The sequence below is a fragment of the Dermacentor andersoni genome, chromosome 2, assembly GCF_023375885.2.
Source record: "Dermacentor andersoni chromosome 2, qqDerAnde1_hic_scaffold, whole genome shotgun sequence".
NCBI lineage: Eukaryota > Metazoa > Arthropoda > Arachnida > Ixodida > Ixodidae > Dermacentor > Dermacentor andersoni.
Window position 1 is genome coordinate 53,980,700 of NC_092815.1, and position 19,003 is coordinate 53,999,702.

General features: G+C 42.5%; 1 protein-coding gene across 2 annotated transcripts; it reads left to right on the plus strand.

Moving 5' to 3' along the window:
* The first annotated feature begins 110 nt into the window (after positions 1-110).
* On the plus strand, positions 111-18,378 carry LOC126542302 (serine hydrolase-like protein). Of its 2 annotated transcripts, none has more exons than XM_050189321.3 (4): positions 111-341; positions 5,126-5,230; positions 12,452-12,902; positions 15,555-18,378. In XM_050189321.3, exons 2-4 carry the CDS (start codon positions 5,205-5,207, stop codon positions 16,080-16,082), a joined length of 1,005 nt encoding a protein of 334 aa, XP_050045278.1. In that variant the 5' UTR covers positions 111-341; positions 5,126-5,204; the 3' UTR covers positions 16,083-18,378. The 2 variants fall into 2 exon arrangements, with proteins under 2 accessions (XP_050045278.1, XP_054933130.1); XM_055077155.1 differs by lacking the exon at positions 111-341 and adding an exon at positions 2,051-2,141.
* Positions 18,379-19,003: the final 625 nt, after the last annotated feature.

The window sequence follows — 19,003 nt, forward strand, 5'->3', positions numbered from 1 at the left end:
CGCCTCAGCTTTATACTCCGAGTTCGTAGTATCACAGCCGCCGACCGGATCAAGTTAGTAGCAGCAACGTAGCAGTTATTTATTGATAAAATTATACACGCAGATAACGCGAAATTTGTGTTACTGTGTATAAAAACACATACGGCACATTGGTATCGTCATCATCACAAGTGTTTTGCCGGTTGGTTTCGGTTGCGTCCCCCGGACCCCTGCTCTTGCCGGCTGTTGCTTATCTTGTCGGTTGTGTAGTGTAGCCGGTGTAACGCCTGGTTCGTCGTGTCAGTGTTCTGGATTGCCCACGTGTGCATAGACGGAAGGCACTGGCATGCATGAATGACTGCGTAAGTGGTGAAAGGACCAAACGCAGCTTGCGATATGCTCCTTTGTGTGCCACAAGCTACTGGCTTCATAGGCGGGCTGCTGTAATCAAGAACAACTCTTTGAGTAAATGGCTAAGTTTTATCGTTGTCTTCAAAGACACCTGCCTTTCGCTTCCGGTAGACGTAGGCGTTTCCTCACACATGCCTCATGCATGTCGCAACGTTTTGAGGAAGCGCTAGCACAGAACACCTATGCGCTAGCACGGAGTTTGGCGCTAGTTCCGAATCCGAGCAGTCGCTGTAGTTGCGGCAGCTGGTGAGCACTTCTGTCATTTGTCGACCGCTTAATAATGAAGCTAAACATTGCAAGCATTGTATCGTACTCATATCAGTGGTCAAGCTTGTGTTAGTCAAACATATGTTTTGTTATATGATGCGGAAATGAAATTGCTGGGTTTGCTGCATACAAGATGACTTGTCGTTTATTGTTGTTTGCTCTTTGCCGCCCCCTAGTGTCGAAAGTGTGGGCACGCTCAACGCCTCCTATAATAGGAGGTGTTGGCACGCTATATATGTACAACGCCTCCTATAACTATTATATTATAGGAGGCGTTGATATGTAGGAAGGAAAGAGAGAGAGCAGCCAGCTTTGGCATGGGAAAGCTCCTATACGCCAGTCCCTTTACTACTGCGATGATATAGTGAACTAAAGAAGGGAAGGATGCTTGATTCTGCAACCTGTGCTCCCGTATGGGCTGCAGAATTAAGCGTAATTTCGCTCACCCAAACCACGAAGAAGAATAAAGTCCCTTTGCTCTGTGTCGGCCCAATGCATGACCTCTTGCGTGGAGATCGTGATCTCGACGCAGCAAGAATCGAGATTTGCCGAGACGTTTGGTGCCCGGTAGTTATCTATTCTGTGGGTAGTCCCTAATCGATGTGAGCTCAGCCGGCAGCTGCTCGGCTGCTTTGACTGTGTCTGTCACGTGTTGGGACGACACACTCGACTTCAATCGCGTTGCGCGATGCTTCCTCCGATCCTTTTCCTCCCACCATGTGTAGCAAGCTTTGTGCTTAACAGTTGTCAGCGTAGCGCTGTCTTTCTTTGTAATATATCTGTCGCTGTTAATCTTTCCTTTCCGGTATTTTTATGCGACAATAGTATGTCGTTCAGCAAGCACCAACTCGGCCTAGATAAAGTTAGAATGCAACTATGCAGTTGCTTTATTTCGGAACTGTGATTGTGCGCGTATTGCAACCAAGACTGTTTTATTCTGTGGCACAAAACAATGTCTTATTGTTCTCACGTAAAACCCCGATAATACGCCATTTCTCCACCCCGGGTAAGTTTTATAACAGTCGGATTAAACATGATTTCTTCCCAAAGTTAGTTCTGCCCTTTCGTAGAGGGAATAAATGGAGATGTTAAAAAACCGATAAACTCTTCCTGCCTTGAGTGAGCAAGTGGTGAGGATTTGTGTAATAATTAACATGCAATTAGCATTTGAACTTCATCTAGTTTGCCATATGTTCGTCAGTACGTATGCTTGTACGCAGCTTACCTATTTGCCACCAACGTGGGTGCATGGGTCACTGGGTAGTCTATAGTATAATGTGTAGAGTATCGGGCTGCTGGGCTGAAGGAACTGTGTTCGAAACCAACCGTTGGACCAACTTCAACGGCTGAGTATGTGACATGACATGTGCCGCTCTTCAATGAAGCGCTTTCATGCCAACTTGGGTCGCTGGGTATGTGCTACTGGGTATATGCTGCTCTTCAATGAAAAAATTCTGCAGATCTTGCGTGCTGTGGGAATCGATGTAAGCAAAGATTTCTTTGTTGTTTGCTTTGATTGAAGATAGCCAATGGTGATGTTGATGGAAAATGTTTAATTTCTTCAACGTTTAGTCCAATACGAACGTAGTAAATAGATGTTAAATGTTACCTTGTGTGCACCACTTCTGTTTGTATGCATAGTACACGGAAAACACAAGGAGACATGTTTGCTTGAGGTGGTGTTGTGCGGCATTGTTCATAATCCCTTGATAGGGCTGGGCATTGTCATTGCCTCACACGGCACATCACATTATGGCAGAAGTGTTAACCTTTTGAATTATGGGACCAGACGTGCCAAAACCACAATTGGATTATGAGGCACGCTGTTGTGGCCGACTCCAGAATAATTGTGACCCTGTGGTGTTCCTTCATGTGCACTTAGATCTAAAACACAAGCGTTTTTGTATTTAGCCCCCTTCGAAATGCAGCTGCCGTGGTCGGGATTGAACCCACAACCTCAAGCAATGCCTCAGCCATGAAGCTACCGTGGCAAGCACAGAAGTGTTGATTTGATGTTCAATCGCTTCCATAGTGTCGCCTAGATGGTACGGTGCTTTAATGCGGCTTTGCGTCTGTACACCTTGCATCAGTTGTCTGCTCGACAAACTTGCATGGTGTTAATTTTTCAGAAATGGCAAATACGTACCGTATCGTACCTTGAACTGAAATTTATCCAGTTTGTCCACAACCAGTGTCGTGTCTGGTAGCAGCATTTGCTCACCTTACGTCACCTTTTCCCTCTCCCACCCTCCTCCTCATGTATGGAAACTGCAAGCAAAGAATGGCAAGGCTGTCACTCGCTCATTTCGGGACTGCATCGGTTCTGCCCATTCACTGCCTCCTCTCCATACGTCCTCTCTACCATTCTATCTACCTCACTTCTGGACTGTTGCATGTTGGTAGAAACATAAGCACTGCAGTTCCTGCAATGCTTTTTCAGGGGTCACAGATAATTACAGTTGTCAATAGGATATTGTGGCGACACCCAGGGAGCTCCAGAGGGCACTGTGAACGTATAACACGATGGAAAGGTTCAAACGAGTTTCTTGCATTGCCTTACCTCTCTCACACTCCACATGTATACGCACATTGTGTCCCCCCCCCCCCGCTACGCAGTGTGAAAGACAGCAGCAGAAGCATTGGAAAAGTTGAAGAAAAAGGCAAAGAAAGCGTCGCTTAAAAAAAATTTTCTTTTTAATTTCTCCAGTGCTGGTCTGAATAAAACACACATTATATATACTCAAGGCATATGCCATACAACTTCACAGTGGCGGTGCTAGATGTTTTAGCGTGTCTCGGGGGAAGCACGACAGGAGAGCAGCAGCAGTGCATGCCTCACACGTGACTTGTTTCGGTGCTAGCAATACGGGATGCCACTACGTGGCTCCAATGCTAACTGCATTAAAGTCGACATTTATTGTGAGATAGGTGCCGCCAGAATTATTATTGTTCGTGTATGAACAGGATATATGCTTCCTTTTTCTAAATGTCTAGGAAGAAAATACATATTCAATGCCTGCGGCCTTGAGTAAATGATGACAGTGTTGCCATATTAGTAGTCACGTTTACAGGAATGAGGCAGTGACACGTTACATTTCCTGCATGTTGCTTACATGTAAACGGCTGCAATGTGTTGGGGAGCAAAAGCAGGGCTGACATTGCTCTGCATTGTGAATGGTCGCTTTGACGTTGAGAGGATGTTATCCCAAGTCAGGTACATTCAAAGGCTTGACAGGTCTAGGACGGACACAAATGCTCAAAACGAAATGATAATGAATGTTTTGCTTGTTTAAGTAAACATCTGTGTCTGAACTGAGACCATTGCTTGTGTTAATTTAATCGTTTGTTAAAGGTACCAGGAATGTATCCTGAACTATGGGCACCAGACAACAAGAACCATTATTTCTCCCCTGTTTACCTCATTAAAAATAACACACGATTTTAACCACCCAGATTTTAAAGAACATGAGACAAGTACAAAGGACCCTACACGTAATCGAACGAAACACCTGCAGTATTGTAAATGCATGTGGTGCATTCGTCGCAACACCCTCGCTTGATTCTTGTTTACATGTCGTCACCAGCAAGTGCTCTGTGTACAGTGTGTCCTGTACCATTTTGCAGCAGGTGCTTTCTCCTGTCAATGTACAACTGCAGTTTGAGGTCAAACATCGAGCTCATAGCTAACAAAACACATCTCGAGCTTGCAATCCTGCATTGGCGTGCAACTTATGAACATTAAGTATGTTTGACGTCTTACCCATGCAAGAGGCATTCAGGAGCATTCGGACAATCTAAAAGGGCATCAAATTACGCAGTAGTTCATTCTGCCCTTCAGCAAGCTAACACATGAATGGTAATTTCTCGTAGCATACCTTGTACATAGAAGTGTCCAAATAATGCAACATTTTAATGTGGTCGAATACAAATACTCCTGAAAACGACCTTCGTATATCAAATATAATACTAAATCAAATACTTGTGCGAAGCCCGCTCGACACAAAGAAAAGGCTTACTTATGTTATTTCATGCATGTAATGCAGTTAATGAATGGATGGCAGGTCAATGCAGAAGCTTGTACATGAGAAACAACTGAAAGATGACAGCATCTTCTGCATCATGACTACGACAGTAATGAAACTACAGGACAACATGTCGCCACATTTACATAGTAGAATATTGCGTTTGTTGAGGGATCTAAGTATAAAGCGCAGCCCTGCACATCATTTTAAAGAAATTCAGTGATGGTGAGATTGTCCAAATAAATTGCTTTCCCCAAATCCAGACAACATAATTGTACTCTGTCTAAGGGAAGCATGCTTATTGGATGACGGAACAATTATGCAGAAATGATCTCCACTCAGGAACTTCAGCTCTGTGAATGCTGTTACTTGAATATGTAATCTAAAATATCTTGGCTTTGTCAAGCCCTCATTTGTTTTACTGGTGGCACTCCTTTCTCCTACAGTGACCTGTCTGTGCCAGGCTTGCCTTGATAGCTCATTTTAACGAAGATCGGAGTCAGCAGACCCTCCCTGTTTTTCAGCATGTTTCAAATAACAGCTGCTCTTAGGTGAGTGCATACTGTGCAATTTTTTTGATGCTGGATTAAGAGCAGAGTTCTCTCTTTTTAACCACTCAATATATGCTGTGAAGTAACACTGAAGCATCATAGAACTGATTATTTCTTTTTTCTTTTATGATCATGGTTGCATCTGTGCAATTTGTTCAGTGTTCAACATTGAGGTTTCTCTCACTGCATTCATGTAGTTATTCTGTGCTTGCTGTCTACTTATTTTTTGTTATTGTCTTGCTCCTTCTTTACACAGCACCATCTCAAAGCTTTCATAGTGTTCTGTGAAAAGAATTGGCAGTTATGTGTAACCTTATTCATTTGTAAAGTAAGGGCACTTCATCCAAATTTGTGCCACACTTTTACTGTAGCTTGGAGTGCTTATTTCTCATGAATGTTTTTAAAAGGGTGCATTGGTTCCATAATGGTGTGACAGCTGACGTTGTTATCATTGATATAGCAGGTAATTAAGTCACTGCAGTTACAATCAGCTAATAGCTTCATTAATTGTTCATGACTGAGCTGATGAGTCATGTAATGGTTGGCGCATTAGATGTTCATGATAAACTCGAAAACCTTGGGTTGCAAAAATTTAACTATGGCTGCAAAGAAAACTCAGTGACACATTTGTTTATAAAAAGCTTGTGAACCTGAATGTCTACATATAGTAAAATGCTTGTCTGGTGTGCCTTATTTGACCAATGGGTTTAATTTACAACAGTTGCTAAAATGCACGTGAAAGAAGTGTAATGTTTGTTTAAGCCAGTGTAGTTAATAGCTATTGGTACACATAAAATGCAGTTAGGCTTGTTTATGATAATTTTAAATTTATGTAACATATGCTTATTTTATTGTTTAGCACTATTATCACAATTCCAGGGGGGATGACCCGCCGTGGTTGCTCAGTGGCTATGGTGTTAGGCTGCTGAGCACAAGGTCGCGGGATCGAATCCCGGCCATGGCGGCCGCATTTCGATGGGGGCGAAATGCGAAAACACCCGTGTACTTAGATTTAGGTGCACGTTAAAGAACCCCAGGTGGTCGAAATTTCCGGAGTCCCCCACTACGGCGTGCCTCATAATCAGAGAGTGGTTTTGGCACGTAAAACCCCATAATTTAATTTTTTTCCAGGGGGGCATGGACTATGGGCCCCCTCCCAGTAAAGTTCATTGGAAAAAAATTAAGGATTTCTCTCTCGCTTTAGGGTTATAATGAAGAGAGCACATTTCGTTTTCCATTTATGCCTTAATGAGCTTTTTTATCACTTTTGTTACATTAAAGGAGTAGCAACAGGATATATTCTACTCCATTTTTTTTCCGTTAAAGGAATATTTTATACCTCTAAATTATAAAGAAAATACTGGCATGCCTCAGAGCACCCTGAATACTTTAATATAATAGCTTAATATAATAGCTCTGAAGTCAGTCTCTGTATCTGTTCCCAGGAGGTGACCATGTTGTTAAGTCATGATGCTGAAGGTGGTAACATCAGAGCAGAACATTGCAATGTTTTGACACTAGCTCCAGCTCGCTTGGTTGCCTCCTATGCTGCTACTTGTTGCGACACCTGCTCTAACAGCACAGCAGATGACTGAGTAAGCTAGAGCAAGTGCCAAAATGTTGAGATGTCCTGCTCCTATACATATTACCACCTTCTGCTTCATGACCTCAAAACATAGTCACATTATGGAAAGAGAAACAGAAACTGGCTGTAAAAAAGCTACTATAATAATTTATTCAGACCACCCTGAGGCATGCCAGTATTTTTTTTATGGTTTAGCAGCATGGGACCTTCATTTAACATATAATAAATGGAATAGAAGATATTGTCACTACTCCTTCATCCTAGAGGCATATTTGCGTTTTCCTTATACACATTTAATCAAGGCACATTTCAGGGCATAAGGTCCAGATCACAGTGCTGTATATGGCTTGCTCAGACTAAAAGAAACAGTTATGAGTGCTTGAACAGCACTGAGTGTTGCCTAAATACAGAACCAGTTATAGACCCCTTTTTGTGACACTCCCGTGAGCACCATTGCTTTCCTCAGCCGACCTCTGTTGCCTCTGTTCACAATAGCTGTGTGAATGACACAAAACATTTTCCAAACCTTCAGAAGACGTAAATGTTGCGTATTCATTTTCTTCTGAGCTTATTACGCCTTCTCCAAATGGTGTGAGCACTGCTGTATGGTGTGCATATTAGAAGGCAAAGATAGAAATAGTTTTCCCAAGACACGGCGGTATGTACTTTCAGTCTATGTAATAAACCAGCATTACTGTCATTCGCCCATCAGTGTTTCTTAATTGCCAATGGCTTAGAAACCACCATTTGTCATGTTTTTGATGCAGTAATGTTTTTGGTGCGATGTCATCACATTATTTTATACATAATCACCTGTAAATTTGTCAGTCGCACTAAATTTTATTATGCCACGCTCCAAGCTTAAAACATTTATCTTTTGAAGTTTTACAGTAGCTTACAGAACACATACCATATCATTCGTAACTCATTTACATTGTAACTTGGGTTGAAATGTTTAGCTTTGAACATTCTTATGTAACATATGTAAACCACTCATTGGTCAGCATACTCTACAACGAATGCACTCATATCTAATATGTGACTGAGTCTCCAAGTTTCAATGAATGGGGCTGGACATTAGTGGAGACAAAATAACACTTACGAGGGCGAGCGAGTCTCTACTAAATTTTCGGTGCTATATGGCCATCATATTTTTCTATGAGCTTTGCCTTTGATCAAGAATAATGGAAATATTTATTGGCTACTGCGACTCCTTGGTTTGAGTTAGATGACAGTTCAAAATTTTATTCCGAGGTTGTGGCAAAAAGAAACAAGGATGAATAGACTCGAGGAGAGTGTGTTGGGAGGCTAGTTGGGAGGACATCTTTTAGAGAACTTAAACTGTGCTAGGGACGAAACACCGAGGTAGATGAAGACAGGACGAACCCAGACTAACAACTGGTTTATTGAAATCACACAATGCTGCCTCTTCGAACTATGCACATGGCCAAGCCAGATCGTAACTGCATGACCATGGAACACTCCCTCGCCAAGCCCCTATCTACAACAAAAAATCAAGCTCTTTCTTGAACATATGCTCTGACAGTTCGCTGACGCACCTATTTGAACCATGTCTTGCTATCAAGGAAGCTTCCAAGATTTCACATGCCCTTTGGTCTTTTGCTCGCCCTAACACCTTTGTTTTTTCAAACATCGGCTTGCACTTCTTCACACATGACCTACAATGAACTGGCCGGTACTTTCCGCTGCCATATTTTAATGAATTAGAGTGGTCCGAGTTAGAGTTCTCCATTGAATGATTGTTAATACATCTTCCGGTTTGCCCCACATAGAACATTCCGTAGGTCAGCGGAAACTCATACACTTCCTCTGTGTCTGTCGCATAAAATACAGGTGCACATATGTACCATGTAGAACAGAGGTGGTGTACGAGTTTCCACTGACCTTTGGAATGTTCTATGTGGGGCAAACCAAGAAGATGTATTAACAATCATTTAATGGAGCAGTCTAACTGATTAAAAGATGCCAGCAGAAAGCATCTGCCAGCTCATTGTAGGTCATGTGCGAAGAAGTACGAGCCGATGTTTGACAAAATGAAGGTGTTAGGGCGAGCAAAGGACCGAAGGGCGCGTGAAATCTTGGAAGCTTCCTTGGAAGCAAGACATGGCCTAGATGGGTGCATCAGCAAACCGTCAGTCTATCTTTTCAAGAAAGAGCTTGATTTTTTGGTGTAGATAGGGGCTTAGCAAGGGAGTCTCCCATGGTCACTCGATTATGATCTGGTTTGGGCATGCGCATAGTTCGAGGAGGCAGCATTGTGTGATTTCAATAAACCAGTTGTTAGTCTGCGTTCGTCCTGAAATCATCTACCTTGGTGTCTTGTCCCTAGCGCAGTTTAAGTTCACAAAAGAAAGGACGAATAAAGCCTGGGAGGACAGTACCTACAATGAGGCAGAGTTAACAGAACACCATTAAGGAGCGCTACATTTTTATGCTCCTCCACTGTGAACACAAAGCACTGCGAGCTTTTAAGCTCTTAGCACAAAGATCCATGTGAGCATGCCACAGTTATCACTCCACTAGCCAGGAAGCAGCCTTACCATACAGCATATTTAGCAGATTTTTTTAATGCGTGCTTTAGGCATGCTTAAACTGCACAGTGGGTTATGAGGGACATAGTAGTGCTGCAGCTCCAGATTCATTTCGACCATCTTGTATTCTTTACCCTGTGCCTGAACCTAAGTAGTACCGGAGCGTTTTTGCATTCCTCTCCTTTCCGAACGCGCCCACTGCAGCCAGGAATCAAACTTTCACAGAGGCGATGTAGCAGGTCTCGAGGCAACAAGAGTCTAGGCACGGCACAAGTGACATCTGTTTGTAACGAGTAAACTTGCCGGTGAAAAGGGTCTATACATGACTCTTCTTGCTAAACTGCTGGCTGATCTCCACTCAGATTTTGAATAGAAGTACCATTTTGCATTAAGTTTAGTTTCACTCCATGTTTGTGGGTATTACATACCCCTCCAGTGCTGTCCACAATAGACCCAAAGTTGGTGTTGTCTGCGGTGATGCCACTAAAAAATGTTCGATTCTGCTGCAACAGAACAATGGCGTCTGTTATGGCTATGACGAGAACACCATGTTCACCATAGCTAGGACTGACGGCGCCACCATGATGTTGCAGTGCTGCCACTAGGGCTTCATGCTCTGGGCAGCTGGTCCTGTAGCTTTACAACCTTTTGCCATTGTGAGGCTCTCGTCTGCACCTACATTCTCTGTGTACACTCGTGTTGCTGTCATCACAAGTAATTATTGTTTACTCAAAACAATCATCATGCCACAAGATGAAAGTAATTGGGGCACAGAGTACCTGGAAATTATGTCACCAGCACTATAATGATGATGACGCATTGAAGAAATAATCACTGAAATCACTAATACAAGGAAGCTGCAGTCCCTTTCTTTTCAACCTAAATGGCTACAAGCACATACCTTGCATTTTTTTCTAGATCAGGGTCAGGCATGTAATTCTTTGTGTGCTTTTTGATACGAACTGATGGTGCAACTCCTCTCTCAACAATAGGCACTCGAGCATGTCTATGCTATTTATGAATTTATGAACATGTATATGAAATGCGTATTAATTTATTTATCTGACTTAAAATTGTGAAAAGTTATATGCCTGACCGCATGCTCATCACAAAATTGTATTGGTTAAAATTGTGCAAGTATAAAAGTTAAGAAATGACAAACAAATGTTGCATCTCCCTGTAGGAAACCCACAAAGAGGAGGTGAATAGCCATAAGAGCACCACTTGCAGTCAACTCTTTATGTAAAGTTGCTACTTAAACATCCCATAACAGCCAATTATCTGCACAGGTCTAGCAGTCTCAGTAAGCTATCATGAGAACAAACTCAAAAATAGCAAAGAAACGAAAAGTTGCCTAATTTGAAATATTTTCTGCATTGTCTTTTTCACCAGACAGTCTCTAGCACTTACTGGGCTCCCCATGCCTCACCTTGCACATTTTAGGCCACTCAAGTTGTGACGGTATTCTACACCCTTGTGATTATTGACTATTGCTTCTGCAACTGCAAACGGAAAACTGGCAGGCATTCTTGGAAGTACGTGTACTTTATTAGAACGTTCTTGAGGGCTAGTTGGTTCATACTTGAAGGGAGGATAAAACTCTGCAAAAAAATGAGGACAAGCTTGTTTTTTTGCAGGAGGCACCTTAGCCCAACATTGCAAAGGATGTAAAGGTAAAGGTGAGGGTAAGCAAAAGACTCCTTGCAAGCCGATCTTGGAAAACACAACCTTTTTGTTCAGATGGAGAGACCAGACAGAAAGGGAGATTGTGGACGCATTTCACATTAAAAACTCTAGCGACAAGTGTGTCAGCGCGCCGTCTGTTTCGGTTTTACTTGAAGAAATTGTTTTTTTGGGAAGCCACTCGTCAAAAAAAAAAAAAAGTTGCCCTTGCGCTCGGTTTGTTTGGTTTTTTTCCATGCATGTAATGGCTCGCAGGTTCAGGCTGAGCTTAATCATATACAGGGTCCATTATGAAAGTAATGCGTATGATTTTATTATGCTGCGACTATCCATGGCAGCACAGTAAAACCGGTCGGGAAATGTGGGGAGGGTTCTGCCCTACCAACGCAGCCGGTCGCCAGTTTACTCCGAGCAGTGTGAGCGGATAACACGGCACGATGGAGCGTTCGCTTGAACAGCAATACACTATCAAGTTTTGCATGAAGCTTGGAAAGAATGCAACCAAAACATTCCAGATGCTTCAGGAGGCCTTCAAGGATGATTGAATTTCAAGGTCACACTCCGGGAGGTGGCACAAGGCGTTCAAGGAGGGCCGGGAAGAGGTCACCAACGAACCCTGTTCAGGACACCCAACATTGACCAGAACCGACGAAAAGGTGGATCGTGTGCGCGAAGTTTTGCGTTCCGTCCGTCGATTGAGCATCCAGCAAATTGCTGACACACTACACATGTCCACATTTGCGGTACATGGGATAGTCACCGAGGATCTGCAAATGCGCAAGGTCTCATGAAGCTTGTGCCGAAAGTGTTGACGGAAGATCAGAAAGAACTTCGAGTTTCGTGCTGTCAAGAATTGTTGGATTTGATTCAAAATAAGCCGGGCTTTCTTGACTCTGTCGTAACCGAAGACTAATCCTGGATGTTCGAGTACGGCCCAGAATCGAAAAGGCAGAGCTACGATTGGCACACAAAATCATCCCCCCGCTCCAAGAAAGCGCGAATGAGCATTCTCTTAGAGTTTGCATTCTCTTATGTTATCTGCACAAGTGTGAGTGACGATGTGGTCAAGTACTGGAGATCCTGCTTGAAATAGCCTGTGCTCTGATTTTTAAGAATGAACAGTTGGCAGTCTGTGCTCATGGTGTGTTGTGTGTTTCTTTCTCTTGTCCTCGTTTTTTCATGCACTTTTAACCTCCCTTCATTCTTGGAAAGCTTATTGCCTCTATGAAAGGAGACAGTGTTGAATACTGCAAGAGCATTTGCCCTCACTGGCCACACCACAATGCTACATGCTGTGAGGTGCAAGTTCCCGGTACAACATAAAACCTTGTGTTAAAGCAGTATGGTGTTAATTGTAATGAATTGTAATTAACATAAGAATGACATATGCCTCTCTTGCAGTTCTGCAAAGCACCTGCGGTGGGTGCCTTTCAGGTGCAGGTTTATTAGTCAGTGCCACACTACCGCCAGTGAGGTCCCAGTTGTGGAGCGTGAGGTCCGAGAGCTTCAGATCCCCATTCCGTATGGGCACCTGGCTGCTAAACAGTGGCTGCCCACGTCTGCCGAGGACCCACACCGACGCGTTCTCCTGCTGCACGGTTACCAGGACAATGCTGGTAGCTTTGACCACCTTGTGCCAAAGCTTGACTCTCGATGGCACGCTGTGGCCATTGACTTCACAGGCCACGGCCTATCTTCACACTTGCCCAAAGGGATACCGTGCATTTCAATGCAGTTTTGGCTCGACATATCACGTGCGGCTAACCACCTTGGCTGGAGTCAATTCTCCCTGATTGGACATAGTGTAGGAGGTCAAGTGGGCCTGCACTATGCCTGCATCTTTCCTGAGAAGGTGTGTATTACAATGTCTGCCTTTTAGTTTGAGCCACTAATGCTATTTAAGGGCAACATAGAAAAAAATCTGTGGGCTCTTGCATCAGCGCAATCATCTACGGCATGAGAATGTCACTACTTCCTTCTATCAATGACTCCGAGTGGCATACCTAAAATATGACCCTGGCAACTCAAAATATATTGTGCACCCGTAGCTATGGCTTAGCGTGGCATCATATTTGTGTTCATGCCTTTCCTCAGTAAAGTGCCCCATTTAAATGGTGTCTCTTTGGTACTTGTTGTCAAGTCACCGAGTCTATGACAGTTAAGTTCGAGAACCGCTGCCGAGTGTCATCACACAAGGCACTTAAATCAGACTCTCAGAAAGCAGCTATATCGCTTTAAAAGGCATTTCTTTACAGTGAATGAAGTGTTCATAATGCCGGCAGAGTGGCTACGGAAGCTTGGATGTACCTGTCACGGTAACTTAGTGGCTATGGCATTGCACTGCTGAGCTCGAGGACACGGGTTCAATACCGACCGCAGCGGCCGCATTTCGATGGGGGTGAAATTCAGAAATGCCCGTGTACTTGGATTTAGGTGCACGGTTAAGAACCCCAGGGGGTCAAAATTAATCCATAGTCCCTAACTGCAGCATGCCTCATAATCATATTGTGGTTCTTTATGTAAAACCCCATAATTTAATTCATTTTTTTTTAGCTTGGATGCAATGCTCCTCTGTACATTTCATATTATAGTGTGTTCAGAACAAATTCAGAGCCAGAAAGACCTTGAACTTGACATTTTGATGCTCCATTCCTGACCTGAAACAATAACTAATGGTTCTTGTAGGTTGCACCTCTGAGCATCTTCTCTGGCTTTCTACAAATTCTAAAGTGTTCTAGTGAGCCTTCTACAATTTTCTGCATAGTTAACCTCCAGTAATTTAAAACTTATGTAGCTAAACATAAGCTATACATAATCCTACATACTACAGTAGAACCTCATTGATACATTTTTTGGGGACCACAGAAAATAAATGTATAATCCGGGGAAATCTAACATCTGATAGCACTTGTAGCAGTGGTATTGATGAGACAAAAAGCTACCCTCATGTGAAACTTTAATTTAACTTTAATAGAAAGCCAGCAAATTATTGAAAACTCACTCAGTAAGGCTCATTATTGTTGTCTGGCAGTTAGATTGAATGTTGAACATTTTTTTTTAGCAATTGTAGCCATATGAGTCGCACTAAACATAGCTTGTAATTTCCATTTGTCATTGAGTGAAATCTTCAATAATAACAGCCTCTTTTCGAGCCCTCACAGTCATTTTTCAGTTACCACGCAGCCTTGTATGTCGAAGTAACTGCAAGGCATCGAAGGTCATCAGACAGCATCCACAAACATAGATGCAGGCAAGCCCTTGCGCCTTTGTCCACCTCCTCTTGGGTTTCAACTTCATGAGATATGTTTAGGTTGGTGATCGCCAATGAAACATAAGTGATTGCAATTCTTTAGTGCTACATGGCAGGTTCTGTGAAGTGACCATTTTCAATGGTGACATGTGCAGCAGTCAACATAGGCACCATCGACAGGTGATGCCTTGTGTATTGGTGGTGCGCCTGTAAAGTCTGAAGACCTTGTCGTCCGGTAGACCACAGACTTCAAGTACAAAAAATTATTGTGAGGCTATTAAAAGAATATAAAAGAGCAGCCTCACCTAGGCCACCGTGGTACTACAGGCTAGACTTCAAGTGCAGTGAAGGACAGTACACTCAGAGAGCCTCCACTGCCGTTTATTCCAAAAAGAAGATGAACGCCCAGGCCAAGTCTGCTCAATCGCCACACGTTGCTTTCCTTTCTATTTTCGCAAGCTAGTTCTTTGATTTTATTAACAGTGCTGTCACAGTTTATGGACCTAACAGCTAGAAAGAAAAACATAGTAGACTGGAAACTAGTACACGTAACCTTATGGAAACTAAAGGGGACGAGTGCTTCACAGTGTCAAAGTGGGGAAAATGTAACAAACATGAATATATTGATGAGGATCTGCTGTAGTTGCTAGAAAAAATGCCACAGGTTTGCTCTCACTTATGGCGTCATTTCTCCGTGACGACATATTGCTAAGTCAGCGTGGATATCGAGCAGATTTAATTCATTCAAATAAAGCAGAGCACAATTTTAGGATATAGCTAAGTGCACCAACATGCGGCCTAATTGGTATTATAGAAGGTGTGTTCATATGTTGTTGCATGATTGGCATGGTTATGCATGATGTTGCAAGATCGTGAAACAATCTGCTTTAATGGCAGTACCACTGACTGATTGGCAACATGACATTTGCTCAGTGTATAGGCTGTCATAGCACAATAAGGGCATATTGCATCATGATTAGTTAAGTTTAATGAGTGAATTAATGAGTGATTTTTTTAGTCAATTACGCTCACCCACAGAATCTGTCAGCACATTCTCAATGCAAACATTGCTTGTATCATTGTCATTATTGTTTCCTTTCCTAGCATTTTTGATGTATTTAATTCATCACATCCATGGCATGCTCATGGGTGCTGTCAGCGTCCTTGCACAAAGCATTCTGTGAGCAATCTCATAGTGGAGCAGTTTGCTTCAGAATAGGTATCTACAAATACCCTTTATGTTTCTTTTTTCAGGTCCAAAATTTAGTGATGATTGATGCCTTGGCTCCTATGTTCGATCGACGTAGCAAACTTTCACGAAGCTTAAGAGAATTGTTAGAAGGCAACTTGCGGCTTGAACAGAAGGATCTCAGCAAGCCACCTATCTACACGGAAGAGGAAGTGATAAAGCTTTACAAGCATAGTGTAGTTCCAGGCTACCTTCCAGACAACATTAGAACGCTGATGAAACGTGGTTGCAAGCCTGCTGGAGATGGTCGCTACATCCTGACCAAAGACACACGGCTTAGGTACATCCAGTGGACTCGGATTGACAGTGATGCTCTAAAAAAATACTATAGCGGCTACACCAACAACCTCTTGGTAGTGATGGCCGTTCCTGGCTTTGGTGCCACATCTGCGAAGCACAAGATACTGTCCGACGTCTGTGAACAAAACTGCCGCACGTTTCAGATTGTTCAAGTAGAGGGCAACCACCATGTTCACATGACTTATCCAGATGCAGTGGCTAGTCACATACGTCCCTTTTTAGAACCACAGTGATGTCATAAACAATATAATAATGTCAATTTTCTATTGTCATACCTTATTCTTCCAAGCAGCCATGGAGATAATTTTTGCTCTGTGGTGATGCATTTCTTCCCCAATGTTTCATGTTGTGGATGATGTCATCTATGGCCTCAAGATGACTGTGCTGTGTATACTGCTGTTATTTGGTGAATCTGGAGGTGCATTTAAAATTTATACTGTGAGAAAACCTAACTATATAAGTTGGAATCAGTGTCACAAAAAAGAAAAGCCAGCATGCAGAACCCGGTTAACTTGGATGAATATGAAAATTGGTGGCTGGCATTCATCATCACTTCTGCGTTCCTTCTGCCTTCTTATCGTCTTTGTGCTACTTTCATTCACCGTGTCCCAACTAGACAATAAAAATGCCCTACTTTATTTCAAAACTTATCATCTTTCTGCTTTGCATATAGAAAATGCAGTTGGAGCCATTTTACCACAAGTAGAATATGATGCTCCATATTTAGCTATTTGGGAAGCTTGCTTAAAAAAATTATTCAGGACGGACCTTCTGGGCACTTGCACAGAAAGCATCTGAATTGACAATTTAAGACTGTAGCTTGGATGTCTATGTTCTAACATTTTTCTATCATAATATTGCACATGAACCTTTTACAAGAGAAAGTACAAATCCAATAAGATTTTGTCATATAGAAGTTACTGAGACAATGAGGAAGCTGTTTGGAGCAGTCTTTCGATAAGAATAACATTCACACAATTATATTGAAGCAGTGCACTTCAGCACAGCATAATCCTCTTGAACAAAGATCATTGTTGCAAAATGCTTGTTACCACCTGTGCAAGAGCACATTCATTCTGTCACAAAAAAATATGTACTACTTGACAAGCCTGCCACCTCTAATGGTTTGCTTAGTGTCTTAGCCAGCCCCAGAAGTTTGTTTTTGCCACTGCTGCATTTCACTTCACTATGAAGCAAGTGCAAATTGTATGATCTCCTTGAATGGACGCTGAAGAGGCATATTAGGCTGTATTAGTAAATTATGCAATATAAATACAGCTATCCTTAATAAGGAGACTTGGTAAACCAGAGAAGACCTATAAACAATATACCATTGGCAACACTGCCCTGACATTCTTGCATCAGCTTGGCATGACTTCAAGGATTTAAATAGTGTATGTCTGCTTGAGTATAGTTAATTGTTCATCGTTAAAAGGCTACATTGTATTCTAAAATAGCCAGACTTATCCTAGCAGTAACTGATCCTGCACAATAGTGGCCCAAATACAAGGAAATGCATACTACATAGAATTCTGTGATGTCACATTGATGTACCTGTGCCACGATTTCTGCATGAAATTCAGAAATTGGGCCACCAAAAGACACAGGAATGACATGCAACATCATTTCTGTCTGCCGTGTCTTGTCGTTTGTCAGTACTACTCAGCGCATTATAATATGAACAACCACCAGCTAGCCTAATTTCTTGCCATACTGAGAAAATGGAAGTTCTGCCTTTATTTGCTTGAGTTATAATCAACCATTTATTACAACATCAATGAAAATGAAGTTTTGAAACAATAAATTACCAGCTGCAGTCTTAACTCGTTTAGTCTTCCTCCTTAGTGACTCTTTAATGCCACTGGCATCTTCATTTGTCCGCCTATTCTTCGCATTCTCATAATGGGCACAGTAAGGGCTGTTTGCACTTCAAAGTAAGCGAAGCCTTCATCCGTTATTTATTGAACTGTCCAATATGAAACATACTATTTGTTTTGGATAGCAGCAGAACTTTGAGTAATTTCCTTATAAACGAGTGCTTGCCGTAAAAGCAGATCAGTCCTCGATTAAATGGAAGTATTGCATAAGTATAGTAGATTTCTTGGGCTGTTGGTGATGCCTCACCCCTCTTGCAGCATGCAAAATCAGTCTCTCGCACACAGTATGATTAGTTATATAACATATTTGATGAGGAACGTACCTCTGAAGCGTAGAGACGACCTCAAATGCCGATTTAAGTCTGAACACTCACCTTTCCTAAACACAAAACCGAAATCGAAGAGCTAGAAGTAATATTTCTTCATGCTCACAGTGGGAATATGCTTACTGTAACTGATACTACAGTCTAGTATGGAAATGTTGCTACTATAGTCTTTGTAATTACATGCGTGGGGAGTGCTGCATGCCATACATGGAACATTTGCAGTGGGTATTTCTCATATGTGTGGTCCACAGTTGCATACATCATTTGCTGTGTCTGTGGCTAAGATGTAACGACAACTGTACGACGTGGAAAACAGAAAATAAAAACAGCTGAATGTCATGATGCATATCGATAGGCACTCTTGGAATGTCGTTGGCGGATACCTTGCATGGCAACATTTATAGTGGTAATTGCTTGCATCTTACCTGCTTTTGAGACACGGTTAATTTCTTAATTTCCTCAATCTGTAAGCAGGAAAGTTAAGGTGATGGTTTTATTCCATTTCTCTATTATTTGAATAGAACTGGCGTGCACAGCTGATAATGACACTTGTCAGTAGCTTTGCCTGCGGGCTTGCAACATTCTAACAACATTCAAGATGTCCACAGTTGACGTATAGACCACCCTTGTGGCTTTTCCTCAAAGCTGGCAATGACAATGCACCTAATATGATTACGGCCAATTTTATCCTTGCTAATTGCTGTGGTCATTCGTCTCGATTCTCCGCGGATCACGAGCTGCGGATCTCGAGCGCGAAGGATTTGATGCATTTCATAACATGGGAGCACCTCACGAGGCCTCCGCACATAGACAGCCTCATAATACAGAAACATACAGTACTACATAAATTAGGAATAGGCAGTGGGAGGCATATGACTTGCGGACGAGGGCCGGGAGAGCCAGTAGGCCGCCTTCTGGACCAAGCGACCAAGCCCAGCTAAGCCCTTCGAG